The 25,899-nt window shown below is 37.6% G+C and overlaps 2 protein-coding genes across 5 annotated transcripts in view; one reads left to right on the plus strand and one right to left on the minus strand.

Moving 5' to 3' along the window:
- The window catches only part of RICTOR (RPTOR independent companion of MTOR complex 2), a 100,187-nt gene extending 76,929 nt beyond the window's left edge, over positions 1–23,258 (plus strand). For 3 of the 4 annotated variants that reach the window (XM_037138538.2, XM_037138540.2, XM_053657288.1), the window contains 11 exons: positions 555–661; positions 1,176–1,405; positions 3,562–4,564; positions 4,850–4,921; positions 8,288–8,465; positions 9,204–9,288; positions 10,075–10,308; positions 16,265–16,420; positions 16,741–16,864; positions 18,565–18,703; positions 18,895–23,258. In XM_037138538.2, the coding sequence (XP_036994433.2) occupies positions 555–661; positions 1,176–1,405; positions 3,562–4,564; positions 4,850–4,921; positions 8,288–8,465; positions 9,204–9,288; positions 10,075–10,308; positions 16,265–16,420; positions 16,741–16,864; positions 18,565–18,703; positions 18,895–18,969 (2,403 nt within the window). In that variant the 3' untranslated portion in view covers positions 18,970–23,258. The remainder of the gene's footprint in view (positions 1–554; positions 662–1,175; positions 1,406–3,561; positions 4,565–4,849; positions 4,922–8,287; positions 8,466–9,203; positions 9,289–10,074; positions 10,309–16,264; positions 16,421–16,740; positions 16,865–18,564; positions 18,704–18,894) is intronic. The other variant, XM_037138539.2, reaches the window with a different exon arrangement.
- OSMR (oncostatin M receptor) overlaps positions 20,350–25,899 on the minus strand; it is a 50,050-nt gene continuing 44,500 nt past the window's right edge. The window contains exon 16 of the mRNA XM_053657289.1: positions 20,350–20,646. Coding sequence (XP_053513264.1) covers positions 20,350–20,646 — 297 coding nt within the window. The remainder of the gene's footprint in view (positions 20,647–25,899) is intronic.

Consider the following 25,899-nt stretch of genomic DNA (forward strand, 5'->3'; position numbering starts at 1 on the left):
TTTGGTTTTTCTAGTTTTCCTATTAATGTTAAATAAATAAAAATCATTTTATTTGGAACTTGTTCTAGATTAATATTTAGAGACTAAGATTGTCTAAATATTATTTTTTAAAGACTTTATTCATTTATTTAGAGAGAGGGGAAGGGAGGGAGAAAGAGAGGGAAAGAAGCACTGATGTGTGAGAGACACATCCTTCTGATCCATTGCCTCTTGCAGGCCCCCAATTGGGGGCCTGGCCCTTGACCCTGGCACATGCCCTGACTGGCAATTGAACTGGCAGTCTTTCAGTTTACAGGCTGGTGCTTCATTCCACTAAGCCACACCAGCCGGAGCTAAATATTATTTTTAAGCTGGAAAATAGATGAGTAAACTATTAGTTTTCTCACTAAGGCAAATGGAACATTAATTCCTAAAGTTTCTTATTTAAGATTTATTTCACATTTTGTTTTTCTCATAGATGGGATTAAAATTATCCTTCTTTGGCTAGCTTTCCAACTCTCTTGAAAGAGTTATTATTGTGTGAGGTTGGATAAAAGTGATTTCTTTTCTTTCAGGGAAATATTGGCTCCTCAAATTGGGGTCTCAATTTGCTGCAGGAAGAAAATGTAATTCCAGATATACTCAAACTTGCAAAACAGTGTGAAGTTCTTTCCATCAGAGGGTACGTCACTTGACTCAGAAGTCTTTCTAGTGTATGACATACTGTTGCTTCACAGAAGAGTGTGAGGGGCGAGTATTTCATGATTCAGAGTCTTCTGTTAGAATTGTTAGTTCTTTAAATTAGGCATGTCAGGGACGTCCTTGTTTAAGGTTATCATTCTATTTTTCTCATTATAATATTGAAGTTTACCTTACAAATAAATAAACTATACTGTTTACCTAAATATTCCAAATTTATTCCTTAAGAAAAATAGGCAATATATGTTTTGTTCTAAGATTGCATTATGTTCTTTTAAATTATTTCATTATTAATATTTTTATTAGGAAAGTTTTTATGTTACATATTACTTCTGATTTACCCCTAACTTGTTTTAATACATTTTCCCATGAGCTTAACAATTTTAATAGCTTTGAAGAAAAATCACATGTGCATACCAGCAAACTAGTATTTTTATTGCTTTAAGAAATCTCATTTTGGAGTTTTAAATGGTCATTACTACATCTTCTATGTTCAGGACCTGTGTCTATGTTCTTGGGCTCATAGCCAAAACCAAACAAGGCTGTGACATTCTAAAATGTCACAGCTGGGATGCTGTACGGCACAGTCGCAAACACCTGTGGCCAGTGGTTCCGGATGATGTGGAGCAACTCTGCAATGAGCTCTCATCCATACCAAGCACCTTAAGTTTGAACTCGGAGTCGACCAGCTCCAGACATAACAGTGAGAGTGAGTCTGCACCATCGAGTGAGTATTGTGGCCGAGTCACATGAGGTCAGCCAGGGTTCGCATTTGTCTTCGTGTCACCAGGATTTACAGCTGTCTGTCATATTCCTCACTGACCTTTTCTAAGATGACTTGGCAATAATAGCCTCTTGGAAAATGCATAGTTTTTCACAATAGAATATGTAGCCACAATCTGCATTCTTCTCTCCCTTTGCTTTCTAAGTAGCCTTTGAAAAATCCTACTTTCAGAGTTAAATAATAAGTCATACTCCAGAAGAACCATTGCCCATTTTTGCTTGTCATATAATGTAACAAATAAATGTTTATTTGCCTATCTTCTTAATTTATTTTTCAGATACACAGATTGTTAACTCAGAATATGTTTATTAAAAGATTCACATGTTCATTTTTGAGAAAAGAGCTAAATTTTAAAATTGAACTGTGAAACTTAAACAATGGAATGTCCAAAATCAATTAAATAAAAAGTGGTTTGTGCACTGGCTGGTGTAGCTCAGTGGATTGAGCACGGGCCTGCAAACCAAAAGATTGCGGTTCGATTCCCAGTCAGGGCACATTCCTGGGTTGCAGGCCAGTTCCCAGCAGGGGTTGCATGAGAAGCAACCATACATTGATATTTCTCTTCATCTCTCCTTCCCTTCCCTTCTAAAGAAAAATAAATACAATTCTAAAATAATAAATAAAATTATTTTTTTAAAAAGCGGTTTGTGATTTTAAGCCCTATGCTAAATGTTGTTATGTTTATAAAAGCTAAGACTTTTTTTAAAGATGATAGTACAACATTTATCAAACCATATTTCACCAGATCTAAGATGCCATGAATTATGAGGTGTACCAGTATTTTAATATCTCTAAAAAAGAAGGGGGAAAAATGCTGCCTATTAAAGTAGGACATATGCCTGATTGCAAGATGAATCCTGATTTAGAGATAATTAAGTGTGAAAAATGGAGATCAGAATGAACAGAATATGGAAATATAGTGCAGTATGCAAGTTTATGATTTCATTTTTGCCTTTCAAAATATATTTGAAATATTTTATAATTGTTCCATAGAATAGTTAAACATAGAAGTAGAATAAAATCCTACAGATGTCATTAAGCCTGTGGGTTGGAGTCTTTAAAGAGTTAAGCACTAAACCTAGATGAGTGTCTTAGTGCCTAAGGCAAATGAGAAATAAACATAATTGGTTCAAATGTGAATTTACAGTGTTTTGACTTGGTTCTTTCTAAGTGTATTTTGTTTTAAGACTGGGAATTTATTATAAGATTAATTTCTCCTGCCTATTGTGATTTAAAGAAGAAACCATAAGAATCTGTACCAATTAAGTGAACATCCATGGTCAAGTGCTTTTTTTTTTCCTCTTTAATATTATCCTGAATATCTGGAGGTTTTAGAAACAGTGGAATAATGAAAAGAAACTTCATGTAGGCTCTAACAGGGGTAATCCTATAATTTTCTTTTGGAACTAACAGGAGAACCTCATAATGACATACTTTTACATTTTATTTAAGCCCAAACTCTGGGCCTCAAGGAGGCTCTGTTTTTCCCCCAACAATATTTTTTTAATTGAGCACAATGTTTTTGTAACAGTGGAAAGAACAAAATTCTTTTGGGGGTTGAGGCAGGTGAGTATATTAGTTCCCTAGGGACAGTGTAACAGAGTACCACACACTGAGTGGCTTCAAACAGAAGTTAATGCTTGTGGTTCTGCAGGTGGGAAGTCTGAAAGTAAGGTGTCAGCGGGGCCACGGACCCTCTGAAATTCTGGGTAGAATCGTTCCTTACCTCTTCCTAGCTTCTGGTGGTAGCTGGCAGTGCTTGGCATTCTTAGCTTGCAGCTGCCTCACTCAAGTCCCTGCCTTGTTATCGCATAGCATTCGCCCTGTGTGTCTGTCCCCACAGCGTTCCCTCCTCTTACAAAGACACCAGTCATACTGGATGGAGGGCCACCCTTCTCCAGTGACCTCGTTTCAGCGGATGACATCTGGAGCAGCCCTGTCAAGGACGCTCTTTCTCTGTGGCTCACCAACCTACCCCTTCATTTTTGACAGTGTTTACTTAATATGACTTAAAAATTTCTGGAAATGTGTCACTGCTAAGTACCGTGGTCATGCTGGCCATTTTTGTGTGTTTTTATTAATCAGTCCTTTGGTCACAGGTATGTTCGTAATGGAGGATGACCGGTTTGGCAGCAGCTCCACAAGCACGTTTTTCCTGGACATCAGTGAAGATGCAGAGCCAGCCTTTTATGATCGGCCGGGACCTGTAAAGGATAAAAATTCATTCCCTTTCTTTGCTTCTAGCAAACTTGTGAAGAATCGTATCTTAAATTCACTTACATTGCCTAACAAAAAACATCGTAGTAGCAGTGACCCAAAAGGAGGGAAAATGTCATCTGAAAATAAGACAAGCAACAGGCGGGTCAGAACACTTACGGAGCCCAGTGTTGACTTTAATCATAGTGATGATTTCACACCCGCAGTACAGAAATCATTACAATTAGAAACTTCATTTGTTGGGCATAGGCACATTGAAGACACTGGTAGTACTCCAAGTATTGGGGAGAACGACTTAAAATTTACCAAGAGTCTTGGTTCAGAGAATCACAGAGAAAACACGAGCCGGGAAAGGTTAGTTGTGGAAAGTTCAACGAGTTCACATATGAAGATACGTAGCCAAAGTTTTAACACAGACACTACAACAAGTGGGATAAGTTCAATGAGCTCAAGTCCTTCCCGAGAGACAGTAGGAGTAGATGCTACGACTGTGGACACAGACTGTGGAAGTATGAGTACTGTGGTAAGTACTAAAACTGTTAAGACCAGCCACTACTTGACACCACAGTCTAACCATCTTTCTCTCTCCAAGTCGAACTCAGTGTCCCTTGTGCCTCCGGGTTCTTCTCATACACTTCCTAGAAGAGCACAGTCCCTTAAAGCACCCTCTATCGCTACAATTAAAAGTCTAGCAGATTGTAACTTTAGTTACACAAGTTCTAGAGATGCCTTTGGCTATGCTACACTGAAAAGGTTACAGCAACAAAGAATGCATCCATCTCTATCTCATTCCGAAGCTTTGGCATCTCCAGCAAAGGATGTGCTCTTTACTGATACCATCACCATGAAGGCCAACAGCTTCGAGTCCAGGTTAACACCAAGCAGGTGAGTAAATGTACATTTAAAACTGAACAACAGTGTTTGTATTTTAACAGACTTGAATGTAAAGCATAGATAGCCAGGTCTTACATCTACATAGAAGCCTCTGAACTGACCTATTGTTTACTATAGTAGGCTATAAGCTCCTAGTTACCCGATATGATTTGAAATGGATTCTTGCAGCTGCGAGGGGGGAAAAGAAACTCCTTTAGGCCCTGAGAGTAAACATATATGCTTTGCGAGGACAGATGAGTCACAAGCTTTTTTTTATTTATTTCTCGCTTCTGCAAGGATTGATTTTAAAAGGAAGCATGTCGGGGGAATCAGGAGCTTAAGACCTACAATAACAAACAACCTTTTCAGGTAGGTCAATTTAAGGCTCCAAGAGTTGACCTTCTTTAAAAAAAAATAACTGTAAATTTCAGTGAAATTTTTTTTAGTTTAAGTAGCCATTATTATTAAGTAGTAATCTAATGAACATTAAATGAATTACTTGGCCCTCAGGATTCAACAATACTGAGATGGGCCTGTGCTCATGAACTGTTAGGGCCCAGGTCCCCAGCCCCCAGGCTGGGACCTGTTAGGAACCCAACTGCAAGGGAAGCTCCTTGCCTGAGCTCCACCTCGTGTCCCCTGCCCTGCCTGCCATGGAAAAAATGGTCCCTGAGGCCAAAAAGGTTGGGGAACATTGATTTAGGGAATTTCTATGTCATATCTAAGGATTGTAGCAGACTAGTCAAAGTAAACTATTTAGATATGCAATGTTGTATTTGCTGCAAAAATTTCTTTACCTATTTTTGTTGTTTCTTGTTGGGCCAAATAGTTCTAAAAATGTTTTTACTTTGAGATTGTTCATTTATATGTATTCACTCCTTGTCAAGTATCAAGAATAATGCCTGGCATGTATTAAGCATTCACTAAAAGTCAGCTATTATTACCATCATCATCATCATGATTGGTAATGTTTTCTTAATGTAATTCATTTGGCTCTTATATAACCAAAATCTTAATCACATTAAGAACTTTTGTTTAATATTGGTAATATATTTAGTAGATGGGGTTCCTGGTAGCAGATAATTATGTCTCTTTTGTATAACTTTATAAATTATGCGATAATGTCTCATCTACCTGGAACACACTAGTTTTGGCAGCCTCATCAATTCAGAACAAAGCCAGACAAACCTCTCATCAGCTCACCAATATAAGTCTGTGCAGTGAAGTTCATGAATTTTATTCAAAGGAGGTACCTCTGACTTAATTCAAAGTTTGTTATTAACATTTATTCTAACAGTTTAGGTACTAGTTTGCAGGCCCATAGAAGCAACAATTAGAAGTTTCTCCTGTGGGCACACTGTAACAGCAAAGGGGCAGCTGATCAATTGGTAGCAGAGGAGGAAACTTGAGTACTACAAAAAAGCATTTGAGAACTGAAAGACCACAGCAGCCTGGTGGTAGCATTCAGTCAGGGCACTGAGGAACGCAGTACACGGAATTCAATAAGTAAGAGTGCCACCGCCTTACAGCGCAGTACAGTGGCAAGCATGCTGTTTATTCCAGACTTTCCAGTGAAGTTCATTGTCTCTCACTGAAGCAGGCATTTTTGTCCACGTTGATTAAAGCGCAGATAAAAAGTTTTAGTGCTTAAATAGTCATAGGAATAAATTACAAAGACATTAACCCCAAGTTGTTTATTCTCTAACCAGTCTGAGTTTTTAGGATCTTAGTTCCCCTATTCTCTGTTAGAATAGAAGAAGATTCAGAAAATTCCTAGAGTAAAATGCCATATCACTGGTGTTATAAAGAGTGGATAAGTGTTTTTAGTTTCTTGGGAGAGAAAAAATAAAAATAAGAAAAAGCAGTCAAGAGAAAAAGGAACAGCTTGTACAGAGGTGTGAGACCGTAACAGAACTTCGTGTTCATGGAGTCTCTTTCACTCATTCTTCAGATTCTTACTTTGCACCGGGTTCCATGGGGGAAGAAACTGTGCTGGCATTAGTCTTTCTATTCCTGTTCTCGGGTTAGTTCAGAGAAAATAAAACAGTGGATGATAACTACAAGTTTGCTTTAAATAATGGTTTTGAATCCGGGCTGAGAAGATTTTTTGTTTGTTCATTTTCTTATAACATTAGAAGAGTTGGCATGCTGATACCTGTGGTGTTATGGATGGAATGAATCCAACAACCCTAAAAGCCTTATCTCACTGAGAGAGTACCTTGGTGCATAGCAGAAAAAAACAGTGAAGTGTAGGAATCCTTAATCCTGAGTTCTGATCCTGGCAGTATGTGAAGGAACTTGGACAAAGTTCTAAATTATGCTGTAATGTCTCATATTCCTGGAATTCAACAGCTTTGCAAACCTCAGCAATCTAGAACAAAGCCAGACAAACCTCTCAGTTGTTCCCCATTATAAATCTATATAATAAATATCTATACTTCATGTGCCTCTTCTAGCAGAGACTGGACTAGGTCAGAAGTTTTAAGCTTTTTTTTTTTTACTTTTTTTTTTTAAGATTTTATTTATATATCTTTAGAGGGGAAGGGAAGGAGAGAGGGAGAGAAACATCAATGTATGGTTGCCTTTCATGCGTCCCCTGCTGGGAATTGGCCTGCAGGGAACTGGTCTGCAACCCAGGCATGTGCCCTGGCTGGGAATCGAACCGAAATCTTTTGGTTCACAGGCCCGTGCTCAATCCACTGAGCTACACCAGCCAGGGCTAGAAGTTTTAAGCTTTTTAAGTGTTGCTTTTCAAGTAGAGAAATTCTTCACAAAAACATTTCTGTGGAAATACAATAGTATGTGGAATAGATAAAGATAGAGCTACTCTGATTGGAGTAGATTGAAGAGGCAAGTAGCCTGATAATTCCTTCTGTCCACTCCAGTAGACCTTGAGTTTTATGGAGTGAGAGAGGTGTAACAGTACAGTTTAAAAACCACCAACTTATTTTTTGAAATTCATAAAGTTCATTTATTAGTGTTTTTAGGTGGATATTAGTAGAAATTAAGAGTGGTGTTTGCTATGATAATCTTAATAGTAATTGTTTATGAAGCATTTATTTCATGTGCTTCACAAATAATTCTTTGCTTCAATAGTAGGCTACATTATTACACTTTAAATGACTTGGGCTTCCAAATATCAATATGCATATACTGTGGAACCTTGAGTAGTTCCTTGTATATTCTCTTAAAAGCAGATGTCTAGTAAATATTTTAGTATGTCTATTGCATAAACAAGAATCTGTCTGAGAAAGGTGTATCTTATACCAGTAGGCCATATTTGTTAGAGAATCACTAGTAAGGAGTACATAGAGGAAATACCAGTATTTCATGTGAGACTACCTTGTAATTACAAATGATACCATTTTTGTATTTTGTTATCTGTCTTCTGTATTACGTGAATCTAATGTTGATGAAGCATTGAAGTAATTAACCATTCAGAGAATAAGTAATTCTTCTCATTTTTCATAAAAATAATAAAAAGTTTTATATGGGTGACCCGTACAGTTGTTTTTGGTAACAGTCAACATTAATGATGACCTTTTGTATATCAGTCTATAGCAGCTGAATATATCCAAGTGTTTATATGTTCTCAGTTAGTAAGAAGACACTGTTTAATACTTGGCTAGACACTAGCTGTTTATCTTTTATGATATGAAAATAAAATTTCTATATGTAATTAATACATATTACAAATCAAGAAACTAATGCAAGTGATTTTTTATGGTGTTATAGGTTCATGAAAGCTTTAAGTTATGCTTCGTTAGATAAAGAAGATTTATTAAGTCCTATTAATCAGAATACCCTGCAGCGATCCTCCTCAGTGAGGTCTATGGTGTCCAGTGCAACATACGGGAGCTCAGATGACTATATTGGTCTTGCTCTTCCAGTAGACATCAACGATATATTCCAGGTATCATTAATCCCGTCGTTTTCTTACCAGTTGGATTCCTGGTTTTTCATGTTCTGTAACTGCTTGCTAGAAAATATAGAGTGAATACTAATTTGGAGGAAGTGATTTTAAAGGCAGTTTTGTTTAAAGAAATTTTATGGAAGTTATTTTACCTTTCTCAACTGGTACATGTTATTATTTAGTGTCTCCAAGTCCACAGAACATTATCTTCCCTTCTGATGCCTTAATTGTTAATGAGCATCTTGTTAGATTTCTTTATCAGTACATCTCTATAGAAATTAAGTGAATTCCTAACCTTGCTTTTTAGTCATATTTGACTTCTTATTGGGTTTTTTGAAATTGAAAAATAATTGACATATGTAGCATTGTGTAAGTCTGAGATGTGCATTGTATCCCTCATTTTTTTAACCCTTGGTCCTATTTATCTCATGCAGGACACTCCCAAATCCCCAGATGGTACACAGTACTAGAGAGTACACATTTCCTCTAAGGTTTAAAGACATTTTGGATAATTCTAAAATAATTACTTTCCATTTAAACCACCAAGAATAGATAAGGATTTAAGAATTATTTGTTATTTTGTCAAATTTTGGTAATTTAACCTTCAGTAAATTTTTTGTTATAGGTTCATGTGCTGTAATAATTCTATTTAAGTTGCATTTCATTTGATTTTGCTAATAATTCATAAAGTGAACTTATTTTTATAGCAGGATTTACCATGATTTATATCTGTTTCAGGTAAAGGATATTCCCTATTTTCAGACTAAAAATATACCTCCACCTGATGATCGAGGTCCAAGAGTGTTTGCTCATGATGTGGGAGGTAATGTGTGGTTTTGTTCTCAGACTTCTCTTTATATTAAAAAAAGTTAAAACTGAAAAGAATGTTCTTTTCAGTAGGATGATACTACAAAGACAGGGATACTTACATTTGGACCATCTTTAAAATTATACCAAAATAATCATTTGAGTTTATTTAAAATTAAACCACAAATGTGTGTGTGTGTGTAAGAGAGAGAGAGAGAGAGAGACAAAGTGTTTCTTCAACTAAATACCCATCCTCTAAGAAGACAAAAACTAGGTCAGTTACTTGTGTTTTTAAAAAATAGTACATGAAAAATCTGTGACACTAATCCTCATAGGTCTAAGAAATATTCATTTGGGCAAAGGAGAAAGTAAAAATGTACTTACATATTACACGAACTCTCTTTGTTATCAACTGTAATATTTTAGTGACTATATGCATCTCAACCACAGGCTTAAAGTTTTATGATCTTGAGTACTGTTTTTAAATAAGTACTTCTTTAGACTCAGAATTATTACTTCTCTTTATACAAATACTGAAGATAATTGAAATGATGCCTTAACTGTACAGTTTTCCATTTTGAATCTAAAACCTCATATTAAATATCTGTTGACTATATTACTTTCCTAATTAAAGCAAATTACTATTTTCTCTTCCCAGTTAAGGTTACATTTTGAGCAATAAAAAAAGAGTTCTGGTTTCCCTAGCTTCCCTCCTTTAAAATTTCAAGTAGTTTAAGGCACCTTGAAAGAAGTGTCATTGGTATTTTCTTTATCAGATTGTTTTATATTTACTCACATTCAGGTCTTCCATCTGGAACTGGAGGTCTTGTAAAAAATTCCTTTCACTTGCTACGACAGCAGATGAGTCTTACGGAAATAATGAATTCAGTCCATTCAGACGCTTCTCTGTTTTTAGAAAGTACAGAAGACACTGGACTACAGGAGCACACAGATGATAACTGCCTTTATTGTGTCTGTATTCAGATTCTGGGTTTTCAGCCCAGTAACCAACTAAGTGCAATATGTAGTCATTCAGGTGAGTGATTGTGTCCTTCTGGATGAACCCACCTGAATTAACTTGAATTTGTCGGTCATCCCTCTTACTCCATTCTCATGACCTTAGAATCTCCCTGTTGGAGTGATGGTGTTTCAGTCTCCAGTTTGGCTCCTTCCAGTTTACTTTCATGCTGTTGCTTGGAATTAGTTCCCTGACAGTTCTTTACCATCTGTTCACGCCCAGCACCCAAGACCTGTGTGTGATCTGTCTGGTGTCTTTTTTACCATTCTCCTCTCTCATAGTTTACGTACCGTTACTGATTGACTTGAAGTTTTTGAACAAATTGTGTTCTTTTTCATGATTCTAGGCACAGCATATGTGTTTTCCCTGCTGTTTCTTCTCGTTCCCCCTCCCTTACACACACGGCAGTTCACACACAAGTACACTGTCTGTTTAGCAAGTCTGCCCCGTTCTAAATGTCAGAGGGGTTTTATCTGATCACAGGTCGACATTTCTTCCTCTCCACTCTCACTGCCCTTGTACATAGATCACTTTTGATAATTACTGCTTGATTCTTTTTTCCCTTGCACTTCAGAGTATGGCCTGATACTATATCTCTTTAAGTTTTATAGTGCTGATACTTAACTACAAACTGCTTTGTATAGTAGGCACTCAGTATAGGCACTTTGTATAGTGTATAGTAGGCACTCAGTATGTTTTTGGTGAGGGAGTAAATAAGGCAGACCTAGAGTTAGCTTTTTGATATGATTCAACAAGTGACATATATTAGCAATTTCACATTAGTATATAGGTGTTTAAAACATTACCATAGATACCTTTTCTTGGTGGATATCACTTAGCTACCCTCAGAAAAAAACAGTGATGACCCAAGTCCTCTGGACCACCCTCCCTATTTCCTCCTTGGTGTTTTGATTCAGAGCTTCCCAGCTGATGGGTTACAGCACGCTGATGTGCTGCAGAAGGGATCGGGGTGTGCTGGGATATTCATGCCCTCCGTGGTTCCAGGCCCCAATAGGGCCTGAGTTTTTCAAACCCCTGGATGAGGCACTTCCCACTGTGAACAGCCCTGTGAGTGAACAGGTTTGAGCAGCGTTGTTCGGAAGTGTGGCGTGCAGTAGAGGAGATGCTGGTGTATACCGCTTGGCGGTGTACATACATCATTTGTAGTGTTTTCACTTCTGCAGGTTCTGCTCTTCTCATCACTCATTCCGTAGTACTTACGAAGCACTTACTGTGGATTTTTGCTATACTTCCTACTTATTTATCCAATAAGAAATAGGGAAACCAGCCCCTGTGTACCCAGTCACAGTCACAGCTAGTACTAGTCCATCTATAGTCTGTAGCTGCGTAGCTGGGAGAGTCATTCCGCAGCATCATGGCATGTGGGGCTTGTGGAAAACCTGCTGCAGTCAGAGTCTCTCCGTTCTCCACAGCGCCCATGGATTGCTGTTCCAGTGATGTGAAGTGTTTGAGGGGGGGATGAGCCTTAATGGGGAAAGGACTGCGGTTTACTGCCAGAAGCCATCTCAGGGGTGTGAAGGGAAGGAGGCTAATCATGAAAAAGTCACTGAACTTTTACTCATTCGTGCTTTCGACATAATGTTCATCACACCACTACCCTGGGTCAGCTGTTAAACTAGATGCCAGGAACGCAACTGGGAGAGAAAAAAGTAAAGACATTATTCTTGTACTCTTTGAGCTTTAGTTCAGTGGGGAAAGTGATTGGTTCTTCCATCTGTCAAATGAGTTAGTTGTGCAGATGTAGTTCTGCATTTGTAAAAAGTGCCGTCTGGGGTAGGTACAAGTATTAGCAAAGGAATATAGCAAAATAGGTCAAAGAAGAAACTTCTGAAGAAGTTAATACTGAGTTGTGGTGTAACTAATGAATAGAAGCTAACTAGAGAAGGCTGGAGTAGAGAGAATTTTAAAAGACAGGGAAAAGCCTGAGCAAACATCTTCTCTGATGACAGTGATACCGGTACTAGAAGGAACTAAACTGACACTTGTGTGGATTGAACTCAGAAAGCAAGGGAGAGAAGGAGGTGCAAGAGCAGCCTAGAAAGACAGGTAGAAAATGGGCCCTGCAGAGCCCTTGCTACCCAAAGTGTGGTCAGTGAACCAACAGCATAGCATCAGTATTAGCATCACCCAAGATCTTGTTAGAAATGCAGAATCTCAAGCTCCACCCACACGCAGAGTCAGAATCCACACTTTAACAAGACTGTTGGCACGGCTCATGCACACAGTAACGTCAGAGAAGCACTGCTGTAGGCCATAGTAAGGGTTTTGTGTGTGGGGAAGATGATGTCCTTATCCACGGCAGGACAAAAAAATAGTCCCACTAGGGTGTGGGGGGCTAACTGGTTGTGGGAGAATAAAAATAAATAAATAATAAAAGTTTAAAGAATAGCCCTACTATTTAATGATCGTTTTAAAGGGATGTCAAGATCTGAACATAAGACATTTCATTCTCTAAAACATTCAGCCCAGTGGCGATAGTGATGGCAGTCATTCAAAAAATGCCGAAGCTCGAGGAAAGGCTACTAGACCGTGGTACTTAGTAATGTCTTATTCTGTCTTCCACCGTGGTACTTAGTAATGTTTTATTCTGTCTTCCACCTTCACAGATGTGTATGCATTGCATGGTTCTACTGTGCAAGGCAGTGCCAGCCTTTGAACATTCAGTATTATGTTTTTGTTGGGTCTACTTTATATATATCACCACATTTGCCCTTGTGTCTAAGCGGGGGAAACCCTCATATATTGGACCAGGCCATCTGTGAAAGTGAAAGCATTAGAAACAATGAGCCAACTCTAAGAGACAACAGCAAGATGAGTTTGAATGTCCAGCTTATTAAATGGACCATTTGTAAGGAGTAGGTAGAAACTACACTGGGGAGAAGGAGACCTTATAAATACGCAGTGTTGGTTTTCAAAATGATTTCAGTTGCGAACTCATGTTTCCATCAAAGTCTTGACAAAAGACCAGTGGTGTGCAGATGATGGAGGAAGGGAAATGATGAGCTGGATCCCTGTCGGTCTGGCCTGGCCCAAGTGACAAGGGGTGGGGGGAGGGGCAGGAAGCGCTAGGGCTTCCGGAAACACTGCAGACCCCTGCTGTGGACATGGCAGCACAGTGGGCTTTGGTGTCTAGAAGCCTTAGGCTCTTCAGTTGTTTATGTTAGAAATAATACCCTCAGACACAGGGATGAGGTCTGTGGGAGGGGGGAGATGGGAGGGAGGTGGGGAGACGGGGCGGAGGGGGGGTTGGGAAAAAAAAAAAACATATATGCATGTCTCCATCTAATTAGAAATGGCAGTTAATAAAAACACCTTATATCTTAAAAAAAAAAAAAAAGAAAAGAAATAATACCCTCAGAAATGCTGAGGGTTCAGTCTTAATGTGCTTCTAAGGAAAATGTTGCTCACTTTCTTTTACATCTGCTGATGCCCGAGAGAATTGGTTGCCAGGTGGGTATATTTTTAGAGGTAGAGCTCCTCACAGAAATTTTGAATTTTTTATTAAATAAGTATTCCTGCATTTCCCATAAGCTATTTGGGATTTACTACTTTCTGGTAGGAAAAAACAAGCTTATGATTTTTTTTCTGAATTAACCATATAGATTCATATTATTTTTGCTTAGAGCTTTTTATTTTTTGCCACACACTTCATGACTGCATTTTTAATTAAAAGATAAAGCTAAACTAGAATATTATTAATTAAAAATAGAGGGAACAATAAAAGCAAACCACTATAGTTAAGAAGCTAAACATCAATCATGTAGATAAAATGATTCAGTTTATGGACACAGTGTTTCATCCACATTAAAAATAATCTTGAAATGTCTTGAGTAAAGGTATGTGTAAGGTTCATTGCACTGAATGCTTCTTAAGAAAAGATGGAAAATAAAGGTCCTTAAAGGTGAATGGCATTAACTGAGCATATGTGGTTTTACCTTCAGGGGGCTCAGATAGTAAATTATCTTCCATGCAAGAGAAACAGTGGGTCAGCTAGCTGGGTTCCTTTATCCGCTTCCCAGAGTTTTTCCTTCTCCTCCTGCCAGTTTATAAATAGTGTCCACATTTTTCCCACATGTTCTCTGAAGTTTCCATGTAACACTTAATTATGTCATTTAAAAAGTTCATATGACTTAATGTGTTTCACTTTTGCAAAAATGTATCCTACATAAGAAATGCCTTTTGTTATTATTTTACTTAAAATGCTGTTTCTCATTTTCAAAAAGGAATGAACTGATTACTGTATTAGAACCTGACTTATCTAGAGAAATGATTTTTTAATTAGAATAAATGACATCTTTAGAAATAGAATGCAATTCTAACAAGTAAGAAATATTAGCAGTTGTTATTGGTTTAAAGTGAAGCTTAAATAAGTTAGTTTACAACTTTTTAGAAACAAATCCATAGAAGAAAGTACAAGTTCCTTACTGTTACTTGTGCTGGAACATTTTCTCATTTTCCTCCCTGGGTGGCTCATCAGCTGAGTCTAAGATACATTCATCTCTTGCCTGGTTATTCAGAGGTACTGGTTTTTAAGTATATCTCAGTTCTCAGATCTTTTGGCAATAGGTTTATTTTTCAAATCAATGCATAATTTAGCATGTTTTACTTTTCATTAACTGACAGACACATGATTTTCTTAATAACTGGAATTGTAAAACTATGCTAAATTTATAGATATTTTCCAGTGAACCCAAGTACTTTATGTTTAGTATCACATAATGAGTAATCTTAGGAGGCGATTAGGTGAGATGAGGTGGTGATGTTTTTGTTCTGTGGAAAACAACATAGGAGAGGTAGTGCGTATTAACACTGGTCTAGTTTCCTGGACTGTAAAAAATACACTTTTTGCCCTGGGCAGCTGGCCCAGGTGGTTGGAGTGTCATCCTGTACACCAAAAGGTTGCAGGTTCGATTTCTTGTCAGGGCACAACGTACCTAGGTTGTGGGTTGGACCCCAGCCCGGGGGCTTACGGAAAAGCAGCCCCATGCTGCTCAGGTCAGTGTTTCTGTCTCTCTCTCCCCCTCTTTAAAGTCAGGAAACAGGTCCTTGGGTGAGGATTAAAGTTTGTGTGTGCACCTTTTTCTCTACTCCGACGGTGTGCCGTGGTGGAAGAACACTGCACTGCTGTCCAGAGGCCTCTCCGTCCTGCCCTGTGCGTCTCCTCTCTGGACCTTCTGCCCTGAGATAGAAGCTTTAGCTGAGTCCAGTGCTCTGTATGGCGCTGAGGCGTGTGGTTGCACGGGTTGCCCAGTGCTGCTCCCTTAAAAGGATAACCAAAGACTTCTGATTCTCACTTCCTCTAGTCATTTAAGTGCCCAGAAAGTTTTTAAGTTAAAAAAATTGATGTTATTTTAGTAATGCTAAGATACTTGGTTACTTTAAAATCCCATCTCGGAGTACCTTTGCCGTGCATGGGTAGTATAGTAAATTTAATTCTAAGGAATAATACGGTAAGCCAGGGAAATAGATTCATATGTTGGTAATGATTAAATGGGGAAAAAAGTTTAAGTCATAGAATAATGGATATAGTATAATCCAACTTTACACTCAAAGAGCAAAAAAGATAAATTTATAATAGCAGAAGACTTGAAATTATATACGGACTTTAAACCATATTTTTCTACAGAGAGGGATATTTAGTTTTGGGGTGGAAAGAATAGAAGAGGGATAAATAAGGTATCTTCACTTTTCTACATACATCTTTACTTGAATTTTTAAACATATTTTAAAACTTTTATAATTTAGGAAAATACAATTTTATGTATAAATGTCTTCAGAATTTAGCAGATTTCATTATCTGAGTAGCTTGAGTTTATTTTGAAAATCTTCATCACGAAAAATAATTGTTGGAAACTGGGCAGAAGTTACAAGGACCATCTCCGTGGCATGCAGTGCAAACATAGGCATCGAGCCATTGCAGTGCTGTCACTGAAATAACTAATTTTTCCTGCAGACCTTCAAGACATTCCATATTCTGATTGGTGTGAGCAGAGCATCCATAATCCCCTAGAAGTGGTTCCCTCTAAGTTCTCGGGGATTTCTGGCTGTAGTGATGGAGTGTCTCAGGAAGGCTCAGCCAGCAGCACCAAGAGCACAGAACTGCTGCTGGGTAAGTTTCTGGATTCAAACCCAAGCACTGTTAAACCTAAGTGTGGTTGTTGCTCCTAATCAGTGTTAATTAAAGTTGTCTCAGAGCTGTGACGTCACTTTTGGTGAGGCATGTTTAGCCAGCTATTACACTTTTATCAGCACCTGCATGTACCATCTTAGTGTCTGCTTTCATTAGAGAGAATTTGGTTCCCAAATGATCAGCAGAGCATGTGCACTTTGTCTCAGCTTTAAAAATCTTTATGTCAATTTAACAACAAGTTCCATAACATAATCATATTCTATTATGCTATAGATAAAATATTTTAATCTTCTTTTCAGGTGTTAAAACAATTCCAGATGATACACCAATGTGCCGTATACTCCTTCGCAAAGAAGTTCTAAGATTAGTCATTAATTTGAGTAGTTCAGTTTCAACTAAATGTCATGAAACTGGGCTTTTAACGTAAGTTAATACTAAGCATGAATATCCTTTGTTGTGCTTCTTACGGTGAAAAAGATGCTTGAAATCAAAAGACTAATTAACTTACATCAGTGGTTCTCAACACATGACATGTCTGTGTGAGGCCAGATTTTCTTCATGTACTTCAACCAAAATAACATACGGTAACAGACTGAGTGCAGAGGCAGGTATGTGAACCCAGCTGTCTTTATTAAGCAAGACTATAAAGAGATATGTAAAGGTATAAAATAATGCTATTACATTTTTAGTGTTGGAAAATCTATTTTTTGTTAATATGTATATATATGTGTGTGTATATATATATACACATATATGTGTGTGTGTTAACATGAAATTGGCTTATTTTTAAATGAATCTGTAAAAATTTTGAGAAAATTTTTATTTCAGTTTCTAATAGGGTAATTATTTATAGCTATAACCCACAAAAATAAGCTTTTTGGGGTCTTTATTAATTTTAAAGTAAGGGAATTCTTTCTTCAGGTTTGAGAAAAGCTGACCTACATAAAACAAGTGATATTTTCTTGGATTAATTTTTCCATATTTTTCTTAATAAAAGTTGTAGAATTTTTATTGTTTTTCCAAATCACAGCATCATGATAAAAGAAAATTCAGACTGGATATTTAGCATTTTTGGTCTGTACTATTTAAAGCAGCCGTCCTCAAGAGAAGCACTTCAGGGTCTTCTTTGAGGCTTTAAACAAAATAGTGGGTTGGCCAGAAAGGCTGTTTGTCTCTGTAAGATGGCTCTAGTAGTGCTTAGTTGTCTTTCATTTTGTTTGAAACAACTTTGTTAGATTGTATTATGACAGATGCCTTGTCAGTGTGCATTTTTTTTAAAAAAACATCAAAATTGGTGATTTTTTGTGTAGCCATTTTAATACTGAAGGTGGAAGATAATAAGTGACATTTTCAGTTTATTACACTTTTGCTGGAGATTTCCCACTGGACGATGATCCACAGTCAGGTAGACCAGTTCACGTTGGCAACAATCAAGTCGAGACATTAATGGAGAACAATGAACTTTCTGCCAGAAAGTTAGCCAACTAAAGATAGCTGACATACTCAAAGTATCCAAATTCGTAAAGTTATTGGCGAAAATGAAAAATGTGTCTTTTGTTTTACAGAAAAAAACTAAACAGGCTTTTTGGCCAGCCCAATAGTAACACAATGCCAGGGTCTCACTGCGGCTGCCTGGCCAGAAGCCCCAGAAGCTGGGGCTCCTCACCTGTGTTCTGCACAAGCCCAGCCCAGCCCACCGCCAGTTCAGGAACTGTTCTAGCTCAGAGCCGCTGTTTAAAGTTTGAGAGATGTAAACAGAGAGTTCAGTTAAGGATATTAACAACTTCAGTCCAGTTTGGAAAACTTCTATTTTAAAACTTAATTTTGAAAATGTTTGAGTCATCCTAGACTAATAAATTTTGCAATTTCTCATGCCAGTGAAAAAAGGATATTTCTAACTTTCCAAGAAACATTTGGGTTTCAATTATTTTAAGATATAGCCTGAAATGTAAAATATCTGATTGAAGTATGAGGTAGGAATATTTAATATTTTATATTATACCATCGCCCCAAATTTGATATCTAATCATTATCTGGAGAAGAATATTTAAAAAGCGATTGTCTGGAGGAAACCTAGTTACTGTTACAGTTTTATCCCACCAGAGTCTTGCCTCTCGTTGTAGAATTAAGGAGAAGTACCCGCAAACTTTTGACGACATCTGCCTCTACTCGGAGGTGTCCCACTTGTTGGCGCACTGCGCATTCAGACTCCCATGTCGGAGGTTCATACAAGAACTATTTCAAGATGTACAGTTTTTACAAGTAAGTAGAATTTGTTCTTCTGAAATTTTTTTCTTTTTTCAGGAAAGGGAAGGAGAGAGGGAGAGAAACATTAATACATCACCAGGCTTTGGAAATTTTTTTCAAAGATATTTGTGTGTGTGTGTGTTAAGAGAGAGGTTATACCTGTTAATACACTAGAAGGTTACTAAAATAGACCCCTTCTTCCCCAGATGCACGAAGAAGCGGAGGCTGTGTTGGCAGTACCCCCAAGGCAGCCCATAGTTGATCCATCGGCTGAGTCCTGACCTCACATTTGCAGTGTGTATAGACGGATCCTATATGCACATTCACAGTGTGCAGTTCATACATGCCTCAGAAGACGGCTGGTGGACTGGGCAGCAAGGACAGGAGGGTCCGTGTGTTCTGCGCCAGCAGATTTGGCACACGGACAGCTGAAACTGCAGACTTCCATACCAAGCAACGTCCTCTCTCCCCGCTGAGCCCTGTTAGGGGTTCATTGTTCATTACCACAGTTTCAAAAGTTTTAGTTCCCATTATATACAAGAGCCAAGCACTGAATTACCTACACAGGTTTTCTGTTTTTCCATGTTAAACTCAGAGGAACAATAACAGGATACGCAGAAGCACCCTTCACACAGTTATTTCTGAATTCTTTTTTTAGGGTAAATAAAAAGATGCCTTGTTTGTTAACTAAGTCACGGAAACCCGGACTCAGCGTCTCTGAGGCGCATCCTGTCCCCACAGTGGGGTGTGCTGTAACTGCCGGTGTGAGCGGGAGCTTTTCTTAATGTTGTAACACTACTTCAAGGGTTGTGACCTCAAAGAGAGAGAAGCCTCAACGACCCGGGACTTATAAGTTATTTTTATGTTATTAGACTTACATAAAGTTTCGTATTTGTTTTCCTTCTCTTGATGTGTTGTTGTTATAGGCTATTTGAACTGATTAAGGTTTTTCACTACAGTTCCTGATTAAAATCAGAAAATCATGTTACAGTTCAGCTGTTTCCCACTTACAAAATGCACATATGTGTTCAGTGGACTTCCATTGTCATCACCTTCCCATATCACCGTTTTAAATAGGAACTTGAACGAGCACTATTAATTTAGATGTAAAGCAGCAGAAAGCATTAAATGATACTTTAAGGGAAAGATAAGATTGCCTACAGTTTACTGTACATTCCACGGAAAAAGAAGAGCCACATTTTTTTTAAAAAAATGATTAATGACACTGTTATTACAATTAAAAATTGTAGTGAAAAGCCTTATGTACCAGATTTTAAAGCAGCAGTAATTTAATTTTCATATCAGTGTTCTTCTTTTGCACAAACTAAATGCAGTGATAGGTGAGTTTATGCATACAGTAATTGTCTTTATCACATTTGTGAAGTGGTTAAGTTGGTGAGGGCAAGGTTTTGTTTGTGTGTTTAATTTGTATATGTCTAAAGATACTTGGACATCTTCACAGGAATTACATATATGCAAATTTGTATATAAAACAGCATGGCCATCTTCATTAGAATGATTGTAAATGAAAGGATTATCTTTTTTTAGATCTGTGTGTAAATAGGAAGAATCCAGCTGGACTGATGAGGACCCTTTTCTAATCCGTCCGTGTATGCCATTCTTAGTCACACATCAGCTTTGACACAGTCCTCGTGCATCGGTTAACACTTTCCCACGTTATAAATCCCTCTGATAATGGGCTTCTTCTCTGAGATCTCTGTACAGAACCTGTGAACTAGAAAACATAACTCACAGAGATGCTTTGTAGAAAATGTGCTGGCACTGAAAGTTCCCGCTGAGATGAAGCCTTGCATCTCCCTGTGTAACACCTCCTCGACTGCACTTCGGCAACTTGTTCTTACGTGCACTGTGTAGCAACTCACGTTCAACAGAGCAGAGAAGGGCTGGACGCTGCTGCTTGTGTTAAAAAGTGGTTCTTCAGATTTTCTCTCATAAACCTGGTTGAAGATAAGACACACACTTTTTTACACTTCAACTTATCACTGAACCCAAGTGTTTATTTAAATGTTGACAGTACTTTTAAGAACATTGCCTGTCACCTTGGTCTTTGGTCTTGAATGATGAAATTGCCTTCCAGAGAACCAAGCGTTAGAGAAACTTAGACCAGATAGTAGTTAAAAACTCCAAAGGAGGTAATGTAGTAATCTTATTTACAATGGGATTAACACATTTTAGACATTCATTTCAACACTACCTCAGTTAATATAGAGTATAATCTGGGGTTTAATCCCTCAGAAGTTAACAGTAACTCTTCGTTGTCACACACACACATTACCCCATCCCTGCACCCAAACTCACTCATCCGCCCTGAAATGAAGTCTTCATTACTGTTACCAGAACAGTTTGTTTTTGACAGTTACTTTGAAAGACTTACGTGTATACATCATAATATTTGCCTGTAGCACTTAGTTTGGGGGAGATACTCAGAGCTTTGTGCTTATCAGTAATTTAAGGAAAAACTGTACTTAAATGTATAGTGCTATTTGGTTTATCCATATTTTACTGACAGGTCTAATATGTTTTCTTTGAGTACTTGTTTGCATAAAGGTAGACATTAATGATGAAAAAAGCTCACATGCGTGCCAAGTGATTAACTTAGGTGTTTAAAAATATTATAGCAGAGAGGGTTAGGAAAGGTGTTGTTGGTAATAGAAATAATTGAGAAAATCATCTATAAATAATATATATGCCAGACTATAAAATACCAAAATAATGTCAATACTATAGTTTTTAAAGATTTTAGAATTCTTAGTCCATATAAATTTGTACTAATGGTAATTATTGATAATTTGGAGGAATTTGGACAGTTGTGCTGGTTGTAAACTGTGAATTTCTCATTGTAAAGTGAATTGTTACTTCTAACTGAAATTTTTTCAAGAACAAATTTCAGCTTCACATACTAAGTTAATACTGATAAATAAGGAAATTAGAAATTAGTATTCATAATTAAATATGATCTAAGATTTCCTAAACTTTTATTTCCTGTTTATGCTTAGCTATATTTGAGGGGGAAAGTCTCTTCTCTCTAATAAAAAAGTTTTTAATAAAGATTGGTAGCATATGGACATCCTGTAAGACAAGTGACATTAGAAAAGCTCTCTGGAGCTAGATATATACATTATTAGACTAGTTACTCTAATGTCATGTGTACCAGTCCTTTGAAATGGTGGCTTTAATAGTTTTCAGGTCTTTCCTCCAGAGCTTGAAATAATTGAAGCTGAATTTTTCAGGGCATGTTCCAGTGGCAGAGTGTCCACCAGTGAGGTGTCAGCGCTTACTCGGAAGTGTCTACTGCTGTTCAGATAGGGATTTCCATTCCATTCAGAGGATGCCTTTTATTCCCACATTAAAGCACAGATAGTTAAGCAATAAAAACCAATCAAATTGTCATCCAAATTATAACCACAGTTGTTGTTGCATGGTGAGAGTAAGGTGCTAATTCTGTGTGACATGCACTTTGGAAGCTGCCTTGGAAGAGGCCCTTTGGAAGTGAGGGGTTTCCCTTGTCCTGTGCTTCCAGTGTTGTCTCAAATTCGCCACTAAAACATGGGGGAAACAAATTGTAGAATTGCCGAGAGTTTTATAAGAACAGCTATTGGAATAAAAGGGTATATCAGATTTTCCAGAATGTAAGTTGGGGAAGTTCTCCCTTGTCTCCCCGTTCAGGAAGTACATTATTACTGGTTCCAGTGCAAGTTTCATGATAAAAGCATGCCAGTGAAATTCATAGCAGTGCTTATCAAACAATATTGAAATTGGAGAATCTTTCTAGGAATGTTCGTTTTTTCTTTTTGTTCCAGGTTCCCAGGGGATTTTTCATTCATAGTAGGTTTATATGACTCACACAGAATGTGGATTTTCCCCCTTTGGAGTATTTTGGTAAAGTAGGTGGATAGCTATGCCACATCATGCATAAATTGCACATTTTGACTTTCTTTATAAAATATTTAATTTGAAATACATAATTTATGCCAAAAAGTATACCTTGTTATTTTGCCACTGAACAGGTTGATTTAGCACAAAATGGAAAGTTTTGGGGCAGAGAGGGTTGGGGATAAAAATTTTTCATAGATGACAGTTGAAAAATATTCCATTACTGGCCTGTCAGAAACCCTGAAGCTGCATTGTAAAACAGATAGTGTAAATTAGTTTTGAAAATGGTAAGGGGTTGTGAAAAAATCTCAGATTAATACTCCCTGACCATAGGATTTTCTTTTTTTTTTTTTATTTAGTAATACGCTGCTACATATTTGGAGGTTCTGGTGTTTGTAGGTCACTGAACAGACATTGAAATATGATTTATATTGTATAACTGTAACATAGAAAGAAAAAGTATTTATATATTTTCTGTAAGAATATTTCATTGAGTTGTGTATAATTTAAATAAGGTTTGTCCCCAAATGGTTTTGCTTAACCTTGATTTTTTTTTGTGTGGTTTTCTTGTTTTTGTATAATGTGTACAGTTTATGTCAAGGGCATTAAAAGCCTCCTGAAACATAATCTTATCAAAGGGATACATTCTTAATAAAAAGTACTTAAAATTCTTAAACTCGTGTTGTTCTATTTGAAATTTTAAAACAATCAGTGTTGATTTGAATTCTCTACTCCTGAGGCTGACATAGATGCTTCCCCCTAAAAGTGACTTCTAGGCAACACAGAGAATCTATTTCAGTGACACATTTGTGACTTGTTCCAAATATTTTGTAATTTATTTTTAACAGAGCTTACTGGGGTGACATTGGTTAATGAAATTACACGGGTTTCAGGTGTACAACTCTGCAACACATCATCTGTGCACTGTGTCAGGTGTTCTCCATCCCAAGTCAGCTCTCCTTCCACCGCCATTTATCCTGTTACCATCTTCCACCTCCCCCACCCCTTCCCTCTGGCAGTCACCGTACTGTTGTCCCTGTCTGAGTCTCTCTTTTCTTTGCTTAATCCCTTCCCTCTTGTCACCCAGCCCCTACCCCTTCCCATCCATCAGTCTGTTCTCTGTATCCATGAGTCTGTCTCCACTTCATTAGTTCGTTCATTAAATTCCACATATAAGTGAGATTATAATGGTGTTTGCCTTTCTGTGACTGGCTTATTTCACTTAGCGTAATGCTCTCCATCCGTGCCATCATAAAAGGTAAGATTTCCTTCTTTTTTATAGCCAAGTAGTATTCCATTGTGTAAATGTACCACAGCGGTTTTTATCCACTCAACTATTGATGGGCAGTTGGGCTGCTTCCAAATCTTGGCCGTTGTAAAGAACACTGCAGTGAACACAGGCGTGCATGTATTCTTTCTGATCAGTGTGCCAGGTGTCTTCAGATACATTGCCAGAAGTAGCATCACCGGGTCATAGGCAGTTCCATTTTTAATTTTTGAGGTATTTGCATACTGTTTTCCACAGTGGCTACACTAATCTGCATCCCACCAACAGTGCACTAGGGTTCCTTTTTCTCCACATTCTTGATAATACTTGTTGCTTGTTGATTTATTAATGGTAGCCATTCTGACAGGTATGAGGTGATACCTCATTGTGGTTTTAATTTGTATTTTTTCTGATGATTGAGCATCTTTTCCTATGTCTGTTGGACATCTTTATGTCCTCTTTGGAGAAGTGTCTATTCAAGTCCATTGTCCAGTTTCTTTATTGGATTCTTTGGGGGTTTTAGGGTTTTTCAGTGTTTAGTTTTATAAGTTCCTTCTAAGTTTTGGATATTAAGCCCTTATCAGATATATTGGCAGATATGTCTTATTCAGTGCGTTCTATTCATTTTGTTGGTGGTTGCCATTGCTGTGCAAAAACGTTTTGAATTGATGTGATCCCAGTTATTTTTTCTTTTGTTTCCCTCGCCCAAGGGGGTACATCAGGAAAAATACAGCTGTAGGAAATGTCCAAGATTTTACTGTCCTTGTTTTCTTGTGGGGATTTTTATGGTTTCGAGTCTAACATTTAAATTTTTAATGCATTTTGGGTTTATTCTTGCGTATAGTGTAAGAAGGTGGTTTAATTTCATTTTTTGCATAGATCCAACTTTTAAAAAGATTTTATTTATTTATTTTTAGAGAGTGGAGAAGGAGAAAGAGGGAGAGAAACATCAATGTGTGGTTGCCTCTCACATGCTCCCTACTGGGGACCTGGCCTGCAACCCAGGCATGTGCCCTGACTGGGAATCAAACCAGTGATCCTTTGGTTCACAGCCTGTGTGCAATCCACTGAGATATACCAGCCAGGCTGTCCAATTTTTCTAATACCACTTACGGAATAGACTTAATTTTGTTGTATATTTTGCCTCCCTTGTCAAATACTAATTGACTATAAAGATGTGGGTTTATTTCTGGTCTCTCATTTTCTGTTGATCTGCGTGTCCATTTTTATGCCAGTACCATGCTATTTTGATTTGTTTCAGATATTTTAAAATAGCTATTTTTATATTCTTAAACATTCTTAATAATCTGGTCAGACTTACCTTTACAATTTTATTTTAACTTCAAATCATTATCAAGGATTTGGAAAAATGGATCAGTCTTTAGACAGAACAGTTTTGACTATTTTGAGGAATTAATGTACAATAAAAATGATGACTCCTGGGGTTGGTGTTTGATTTCTTATGTAAAAACCAACCTGATCAGATAAGGTGTTATGTACAACCAGAGACCCAGGAGCAGAGGGGCGCTCCACAGAGGAAATTATCCAGCCTGGAGAACAGACTTCGGTGTCAAAGCTGGGGTCTGGTACAGTTAAAATGTGGGGGAAATGTATGTCTTCACTTTTAGAAATAGATTTATCTCGGATGTATTAGTCTTTAAGCACATTTCTGTGTATCACTTTTTTCATTGCCTTTCACTACATATGTCATTCAACAAACACAGTAAGCCCCCAAATAAACTATAAAAATTATACTTAATAACCATACAGCTGATCTTTGAAAAACATGATACTATAGCTGAACTTCAGATAGTTGTTTTATTTTTCAAAGCTCTTTTGTTAACATTTTGGTTGTATTTTTTCCATTACCATTTATCCCCCCATACCCTCTTCCACCTTAACTACCCCTTCGCCCCCTCAATCACCAAAAACTCCTTGCCACCTGAGGTCTGTCCAGCCATTGTTAATATAACGAGAATGGGTTGCGCTACATCATGTACCCTGGCAGGCAAGGAGAGTGGACTGGAGTCTGCCCGTGTGCACAGTGACA

This window comes from Artibeus jamaicensis, unplaced genomic scaffold, assembly GCF_021234435.1.
Source record: "Artibeus jamaicensis isolate MK-2021 breed Jamaican fruit bat unplaced genomic scaffold, CSHL_Jam_final scaffold_369, whole genome shotgun sequence".
NCBI lineage: Eukaryota > Metazoa > Chordata > Mammalia > Chiroptera > Phyllostomidae > Artibeus > Artibeus jamaicensis.